Raw genomic sequence first — 9835 nt, forward strand, 5'->3', positions numbered from 1 at the left:
ACTGATTCAAACTTAAATTTTTTTTTTAAAGTTAAATATCTATTTTACCCTTCGTTTATCCTTCCTTTTTCCCATAATACCCTTAAATGATAATCTAATTTAATAAACACAGCCACCGTACTTTCAGCGTTTCGTCTTCTCCATTAACGTCTGCAACTCTTCTTCCTTTCCCTGTAGCAGCTTGATAACGCTGTAAGAGCTGTTGGCCGCCACTGCCGCTACCGTACGCTACCGGCCGCTACCGGAAACTTTGGCGTCGCGGTGCGAAAGTTGTCGCTCCCGTCGCCCCAAGTAAGGGAGTCGACAAGGGAACCCGGGAGGCTACTCTTGCTGTTGACAGCCGTTGTTCTACCCAGCATGATGACTTGGTACAGAAAGGGCGCAAGATTGAGTCCGTAACGGCCGAGATCGGGCGGTTGGGTAAGGAAATTAGTGACCTGAAGGCAACCAATAAAACTTTATCTGACAGCAACCAAGAACTGAAAGGGGCTAGTGACGTGGTGCAACGCCTGTCGCAGGAGAAGGATGACTTATCAAAGTTATTGGATGAGTCTTCAACCGAGAAAAAGGGGCTCCAGGCGGCGAATAGCCAGTTGACTGCCGAGAAAGCTGCCCTTCAGTCGGAGAAGGATGCGTTATCTGTTGAGTTGACTGGCGTATGTGGTAACTTGCATGCCGCCCAAGAGGATTTTAAAAAAGCTTCTGGGCGAGTACAAGAGCTGGAGCTTGCCTTGCCTTCAGTTTTTTGTGATTCTTTTAACAACGCCCTGAATCAGGTTCAATTTCGATATCCTAAGAAAGATGCTTTGGGCTTGAGTGCCGATTATGTGGTGGAAGGGAAACGCCTGCTTCATAAACTCTATAATGGCGAGACGACTGTGATAGAGGAAGACCCTGACTCTGATGAGGAAGAGAATGATGTAGAGGAAGAACCAGCCAAGTTCGGTGACTCACCTTTAGGCGACCACCATGTGCTGAGTGGAGAGCAACCCGTAGATGGCGAACCTACTGACATCGTAGAGATCCCGTCGTGCGGATCCCATCGGTGGCGATGGTGTTATTGGCAACACTTCCTTTGGAAGGTATTGGTGAGGAAGCTTCATCTAGGAATAACGTTGAAGAAACTGCTGGGGAGGACGCCACTGAGGGGGTCTCAATAGCTGAAGAGGGAATCCCTACTGAAGATTGCCCAACTTAGTTTTTCTTTTTAACAACTATCTGTGTTTGCCATAGTTGATTCGCCACTATAGAATTGTACTTGTTATTAATCAATGGATAACCTTTCTTTTGGCAACTTCAACGCTTGATTATTGATAAATGATTGTGTAATACGCTTATTAATTGCACGCTGGCTGCGGAGTAATTTGGAACTTCCTCCAATATCTATGTTTTTTTTTATCTAATGTTAAATATACATCTGAGAAATTTTATATATTTCTTTATTCTTTATTGATGACCCTTGCCTTTAAGGATAGAAATTTTCACTAGAGACCAAAATTTGAGCATGCTCTACCAAATTCTCTTACGGATTCATTATGGCACAAAAGATGTTGGCACTTCAATCTCTGTTGCTTAAATTTTATGCATGATATAGACTTGACGAAGAATGTGTATACTGTTCAAAATACTAACTGTGTTCGTATATATGTTCTACCAACTTCAGAAATTGATAAATATACATCTGAGAGATTTTATATATTTCTTTATTCTTTATTGATGACCCTTGCCATTAAGGATAGAAATTTTGACTAGAGACCAAAATTTGAGCATGCTCTACCAAATTCTCTTACGGATTCATTATGGCACAAAAGGTGTTGGCACTTCAATCTCTGTTGCTTAAATTTTATGCATGATAAAGACTTGATGAAGAATGTGTATACTGTTCAAAATACTAACTGTGTTCGTATATATGTTCTACCAACTTCAGAAATTGATAAATATACATCTGAGAGATTTTATATATTTCTTTATTCTTTATTGATGACCCTTGCCTTTAAGGATAGAAATTTTCACTAGAGACCAAAATTTGAGCATGCTCTACCAAATTCTCTTACGGATTCATTATGGCACAAAAGGTGTTGGCACTTCAATCTCTGTTGCTTAAATTTTATGCATGATAAAGACTTGACGAAGAATGTGTATACTGTTCAAAATACTAACTGTGTTCGTATATATGTTCTACCAACTTCAGAAATTGATAAATATACATCTGAGAGATTTTATATATTTCTTTATTCTTTATTGATGACCCATGCCATTAAGGATAGAAATTTTCACTAGAGACCAAAATTTGAGTATGCTCTACCAAATTCTCTTACGGATTCATTATGGCACAAAAGATGTTGGCACTTCAATCTCTGTTGCTTAAATTTTATGCATGATAAAGACTTGATGAAGAATGTGTATACTGTTCAAAATACTAACTGTGTTCCTATATATGTTCTACAAACTTCAAAAATTGATAAATATACATCTGAGAGATTTTATATATTTCTTTATTCTTTATTGATGACCCTTGCCATTAAGGATAGAAATTTTCACTAGAGACCAAAATTTGAGCATGCTCTACCAAATTCTTTTAGGGGGCGTTTGGTTGAGGAGAAATTTTATGAATAATAGGAAAATGTTATATATAGGGAAATGGTTGGAAAGTGAGATAAGTAGGAAAATGTAAAAAAAAGTTGTTTGGTTGGAAAAAATTTTACCGGGGAAATTAAGTAACTTTTTTAAAATCTATGTTTGGCTGTAGATAAAATATAGATGGGAAAATAGGATGAAATGACAAAAACAACCCGATACAATTATTTTAAAGGAACCACTGCCTAAAAGTGAGTGTGTCGTAACATATCTCACTCCCCCCTAACGTAAATGTTTGGTTTCCTTATCGCTGTCTCTCTCTCCGGCTGTCGTTTCTCATATCGCCAACAATAACTCCGGCACGGTGAGGCAGTGGTGTGAACTCTGAGTCAACAGGCACAAAAAAGCTTCGACATTAAGGCAGTGTTCTACATTGCAGAGGTTTTGGGGACATTAGGGTTCGACCTGCGGGCTGGCACCATAAGCAACCATAAAGCGTGTTAATCCTTGTATGTACAGGTAAAAAAAATTCCCTGCTTTGAGTTATTGATTCCTCCTTTTGTGGTTTTGGTTTAGGCTTAAGAACAAGAGAGAAACAAAAATGGCTGGTCCAGAATGCTGTTCAAACCCACCAACCCTGGACCCCTCTAGTGGATCCGGCCATGTTCGTAAATTCGCTGGTCTTAATTCCTATCTCTCGGGCTCCCCCTACTCCAATCGAGCCATTCTCTTTGTCTCCGATATTTTTGGTATTAGTTCTATTTTATTTTGTAATTAATGACTTCAAAATATTAATTTCTTTCATATTTTAAAACATTTTTAGAACAAAATTATATCATTTTATATTTTTATTATATCTTTCTAATAATTTATAATCAATATAATTTCTTGCCTAGTTGAAGATATAAAAAAATCGGTATTTTGTGGAGCCTGTGGTTTATATAAAAAATTGATTGTATTGAATGCATGCAAACAAGGTTGCAGCTGCTGGGTATTATGTGGTGGTTCCTGACTTCTTCAATGGTGATCCCTTTGATTTTGATAATGTGAACAGGCCTTTACCTATTTGGATAAAAGATCATGGAGTGGTTAGTTCTTATTCAATGATAGTTGATTGTTTATAATTTTTTTTTAAGAAAACTTCGTGTTTTTGTTGAAATCCAATTTTTGGTATCCTTATCGAAACTTTAATAACTCTGATTTTGGATAAGAAACTGCTTATGTAATGTTATTGTCATTTTTCCAATTGGCCTGCCACTTTTATAGATGGTTTGGATTTGTATATGTAATATTATGAATTGTTTCAATTAAAATGTATAATAATTGTGACTTGTTTGTAAATTGGAATGTATTCTTTTTTCTGATGCTTACATATTATACTTACAGGACAAAGGCTTTGAAGCTGCAACACCCTTAATCAATTGATGACATGCTAGTGGAATCTTCCTTTCTTTTGGTTCTAGTTTTACATTTTGTTTGTATCTATTTTTTCTCTTCTATGTGGCTGCTAAAAGGAAGACCTAGCTTTTCAACAAACACAAAATATTCCTTAAAGAATCGCATCATTTTCTGACCAAACTATTCTAGTTCTTTTTCTTATCCCGTCTTAATGAACCCCTTTTGTTTAAGCAATACTCTTATCCAAGTCGGTTGGAATCTTCTTTACTCAATCACCCTCCTAGTCATATACTTTTCTTCAAATTATTTCTAAATGATTGAAGTCACATAATTTGATTGAGTACATTTCTTTCATTTCATTTAGCCCTAAGACTTTTTGCTACACATTGGACAAATCATGCCCCTTATCACATTCTGACATGTAAAGATTGGCTCCTTGTGTTTGGTCACAATTTTATAATTGAATCTTTGACCAAGCTTTTCTTTTACACTTTTTGTATATGAGTTAGGAGCTAAGGTGGCAGTTCCAGGTAAATTCATCAATGGCGGATTTGATTGGATCACGGGCATACTGCTGCTTTAAGTGCCAGAACCTTGTTGCTTTCCATGATGATATCATTTCCAAAGATTTCCAGGTGAACTTTTTTCTTGCATTTTTGGCATTAATCTTAAATGGATCATCCATTTGAAACCAATCTTTTGAGTTCAGAATAGGATCATAAAATTCATGTCTTGAGATAACTTGCTGAGCTAAAGATTCAGACTTACACACTCAATATAAATCACGTTATCAATCTTTTCAAACAAGGCCCTGAAATTAATTTGATCTATTTCACTTGTCTAAAGAGAATCACTTCAAATTATATATCAAATTTCATTCAAACTTGTGTGAACCATGGTTTTATAGTTCAAGTTTATTTGTTATTTGTTGCTTATACGAGTTAATAGGATGATTGATAAAGAAATTTCAGGTTCCTTTTTAACCAAGGATTAATATAATGTAATAATTTCATGGAAAAATTAATATTTTTTATGAAAGGTTATACCAATTTGAAAACTAAAAAGTTTAAGTTTCTTGGTCTATTTTAAGGCCTTCATGTAATGTAGGCTTCTAAATTGGTTTTCTGAGTTTCCAAGTTTCTCGACCTATGGCCTACATGCAATGTAAGCCTAAGCTTATTTAGGCAAAGTCTAGCTATTTGTACCTTTAGTTACAGTATCATGCTTGCCTTTTTTTCTTTTGTCATTCTACAGGTCTTTCATTTGATACTCTATGTTGCAATCTTGCTAACTTTAATATCTTTAGTAGTTTATTTATTTTTAAATACTGTGTGTTGTGGCCAAATCTGAATTTTCTTGATGTAATTAATACTCTGGCCATGTGTCTATGAGTTTGAAGTTATAATAAAGAGTCCTATATCTAAGAGTTGTTGTTTTGTTCACAATCATAGATGAGTACTTTCACCATGGTACATCATACTGCACCGCACATACCATTCAAATATTCAGAAGAATGGAATGCTGCTAAAGCACAGCTAAATGGAACTTTTCACTGTGATTATCCTCAATGGTAATGGGTTCTTTCTGCTCCTTTCATTCTAGTATATGCTTTTCTTACCAATATATTGACACATGGGGACGTAATCCCTGGTTTCTATTATCAATTAATTATGAAACATCTTTGAAATGTTTTAATACTTACAATTTCCTGATATCCATTTAATCTGTACCGCCAGTGAATATGTTAAATTTAAAATCACCTGATTATCCATATTTGAATTTCCTCAATATAAATCACGTTGAAAGCTTTTCAAACAAGGCCCTGAAATTAATTTGATCTATTTCACTTGTCTAAAGAGATTCACTGCAAATTATATATCAAATTTCATTCAAACTTGTCTGAACCATGGTTTTATAGTTCAAGTCTTTTTGTTATCTGTTGCTTATATGAGTTAATAGGATGATTGATAAAGAAATCTCAGGTTCCTTTTTAACTAAGGATTTTCAAGAGTTGTGTTTGACAGGCAAGCAATGGAAGTGAAAGGAGGGATCTGAAGATAACAAGAATTCCCAAGGTGGCATCAACGTAGGTGCTCGACACTCTACAATTGCTCCTAACTTGCCAGGAAGAACAGATAATTAGAAGCCACAATTATTGGAATACCCACTCTACTGCCTTCTAAAAGAGTTGCAACCTTCAAGAAGGGGTGCTGAGCATGAAAGAATGTTAGTTGCAACCTTCAAGAGTTGATTGGGCCCTTTTGGGATAGGGAGAGAGTGGAACCTCTCAAATGTGTTCCACACTAGCTTATTTTTCCTGCATTGACATTTATTTCTTGTCACTGTCATTTTCTGATTTGTGCTACATATAAAACCTTGTATGCACTAGTTATTCAATATATTAGGGAATTGGATTCAGTTCCAAATTGCTGTATTACTTGCTTTAATTCTGTACCTGTCTGGTTGGTTAAGCAATAGTTGTTGTGATATTTCAAATTGAGTTCCATTTGTTGCAGAGATCCTTAACCCTTTTTCTCATCTTTATTCACACAAAAAAAAGGAGGCAGAAATCGGTTCATTATACTTAGTTTTTTCCCAGCAGCTTTTAATGTTAACCATTGTGTTCATTTGTGTCCTGTAAGAAATCATAAAATACGTGAAAAAAATTGAGGAGGCACAAATTAGATAACTGCCTGTCATGTCTATCTTGTCCTACTCCAATTTGTACAACGAATTAAAAACATCCTCATAACCTGTTCATTAACTCAAGCTTCATAAACAATATTTGTTGTTTGATTTCTCTCATGTTAAAAAGGTTTAATGTAGTTAAAAAATGACTTAACCTAGAATTTCACTTGCAAGTGTCCGGCTGCATTCTGAGCAAGATGGAATTTAATTTGTTGCATCATTGTGAGTATGAACTGTGCTGTTTCATTGTTGATACATACCCCATTTGATTTTCACAATACAGGTTGGAAGGTCATTCGTGTGAAACTTTGGGATGCTAGAACAGGGTGAGAGCTTCGCTCATTGTGAGTATAAAAACAGGTGTTAATGAAATAGCATATTATCTCTTGTCTTCTTCGGTATAGAATCTTACATCTTGCATTGTCAATTATTTCATCTAATTGTTAGACTTAATGGTTTGGTGGACTAAGAATTCTTTCCTTATTCAACATTTCTTGATAATATAAATCCAGTTGTAATATTCAAAGGCTCTTTGTTGTAGGCTGAAGAGAATTGTGGATGGTAATTCTTATAATTAGAAACGTTGCCTATTATGAAAGATAATTAACGAAACATCTGACATTATTTTGAATTTGTTTATCTGTCAGTATACGCTAAACAAAATCCTGTCGCTGGCCGTGTGAGCAACAACTCCAGGACCATTTGTTGTTGGGTTGACTTGAAATGAGGGTACCATTCCAATTGTTGAAGTTGCCATGCCCTTATCAGTTCCTTTTGTTGATGTCCCTCAAGGGAAGCAAAAGCATCCCCATCCTGTTTAAATAGGTGCTGCTCCTCTTCCTCAAGGTCAACATATATCTCTTCTCACTGCCATTCAACAGAAACCTTACCCACAGAAATCCCACAACATTAGCAACAAGCACTACCATAACATATGGTTCTTTTGCCTATGCCTCCAAATATGCCACAAATTTTGGATATTTTGGTTGATCTATAATCATAGGATTAGCATGATAAAATGTATCTTTCCATAGTATCTGAGAGATGTAACTAGAAATCTTGTGGATCGGAGATGGAAAATATTTGTACTCAAGGTCACTATTAAACGAGGGTAAACAAGAATATTTTGTGTTACTTCATTTTCTAACCGTGTGCTAATGCTAAACAATCATTGAATGAATTCTCCTGAGTCAACGGTTACAATTGCTGGAAAAAATACTAGTGTTATAATGCTTGAGAGAATATACATTACTCAGCAAATGTTTTCAAAAAAATTGTTTCTGTACAAGCTCTCTTGTTTTCTTCTCGAGATCAGTCTGTACTTTTCTGCTTCCTTTGAAATTTGATCCCCTGTAGTGCATGTTAAAGTAACTTAGAATTTTGCAGGCTACTAATCAAGCACTTGCATGAGTATTGTGATATTGTGTACATTAATTTGGTTTCTAGTCCAATTGGTTTAACTTAGTTCGAAGTGCAAAAAATCCTGAAAGTTTGCGTAAGTTTCTGTATTCCTCTATTCATATGTGAGTCTGCTATGGCTCAAATTGTATACAGTTAGCAAGAAATAGAGAAAGAAAATGTTAAAAATATCATTTGAATTATATTTTTTATTTATGCCTGCATAGATATTGGACGTTTTTCATTACTATTCGATGAGAGCTTGGGATGGCATTGGCTTCAAATGAAAAGCAAGGATAAGAGAACAGATACTGCAAGTGTGGACATGAAATGGTATAACCTTGATAGACTGCAAATGAGGTGAAGTTTGCTAGTAAGCGCAATGCAAAGATCTCTTGGGTATACTTTACTATTGGATGAGAACAGATATTTTTTATTTATGTTTCTTTATTGAAAAGGGAAAGAATCAAAATATTATACCCAACGAAAAGCTGCAAATTTTTTTTTTTCACTCAGGGTATACTTTACTAATATTCACTCAAGTAAACAAAAAAAACATATTAGTATATCACGAAATAAAATTGGTTTGTCATGTAAAAAAAATAAAATTAGATATTTTTTCAGTAGTTACGTTTTTTTTTTTTTTGGTAATCAGTAGTTACAATAATAAATTTAAATTTAATATAAAATTATTGAATAAAAAAAAAAAATTAAAATTATAAATATATATATATATATATATATAGTTGATAAAATTGAAATTTGAAATTTAATTGAAAATAATTAAGAAATGATATATTTATACTTTAAAAGAAAATAAAATAAAAACTTAACTTAAAAGAATAATATAAAAAGATAAAAAATTTCCATACAAGTATTTTTAAGAAAATATTTAATATAAACCTTTTAAATATATATGTATAATCAATTTAAAATATATATAAAAATTAAAAATTAAAAGAGAACAAAATTATTTTTTAAAAGTATGTATAATCAATACAAAACAATTTAAATTTTAAATTTTAAATTTTAAAATTAAATAAAAAAATTAAAAATGACAAATATTATTCGGTTAAAAAAAGTAGAAAAATTTATTGACTATAAATATGTAGATTTTAATTTAATGCATATGAAAGAAATTAAATTTTTACTCGTTTGATGTAAGAGCATAATTAACACAAAAGATATACCAATGATTGTGATTTTTGAAGAATTATACATCCAACCATTAGATTTTATAGATACTTAATAATTGATTTTTTTGGAACATATAATGTCAGAAAATTTATATAAACTGAACTAATGTTAAATATATTCTAAATTAAATAGAATTGCATAAGATATGCAATTTTTTTTTATTTCTCCAACATTTGAGACGAAATGTCCAAAGATCTGAGACAGCGTATCATACAGTGGAAGTAGTTGAGATTTGCCACTATTTATATTTTTGTCAAATGGAAAAAAGTGAGTGGTCAAAAGAAGGATTTTGTTTCGGTGGGAAATGCAAAAAATGGAATTTGTAGTCCGCTTACCCTTCATCCTGAAAAAATGCAAGAAAAATCTTGGATTTTGAATTTTCATCATGGATTTAAGGCATATTAAAAGATTAAATGTTTCTCTTGTTATGGGAGATAAATTTATTTTTTATACACATATAAAAGTATATAAAATCCATGTGGATTCATATAAAAAAAATAATGAAAAAAAATATATAAAAAAATTATTTTCTATGACATGAGAAATATTAATCTCTATATAAAATTTACAAATATGG

The 9835-nt window shown here is 33.2% G+C and overlaps 1 protein-coding gene across 1 annotated transcript; it reads left to right on the forward strand.

The window, feature by feature from the left end:
- The first annotated feature begins 3178 nt into the window (after positions 1-3178).
- LOC133292090 (endo-1,3;1,4-beta-D-glucanase-like) lies at positions 3179-4002 on the forward strand. The gene is made up of 3 exons (XM_061490465.1): positions 3179-3351; positions 3542-3665; positions 3964-4002. Exons 1-3 carry the CDS (start codon positions 3179-3181, stop codon positions 4000-4002), a joined length of 336 nt encoding a protein of 111 aa, XP_061346449.1.
- Positions 4003-9835: the final 5833 nt, after the last annotated feature.

Source organism: Gastrolobium bilobum, unplaced genomic scaffold (assembly GCF_033153095.1).
Source record: "Gastrolobium bilobum isolate Gb01-03AN ecotype WA unplaced genomic scaffold, APGP_CSIRO_Gbil_v1 utg48056, whole genome shotgun sequence".
In the NCBI taxonomy this organism is placed as follows: Eukaryota; Viridiplantae; Streptophyta; class Magnoliopsida; order Fabales; family Fabaceae; genus Gastrolobium; species Gastrolobium bilobum.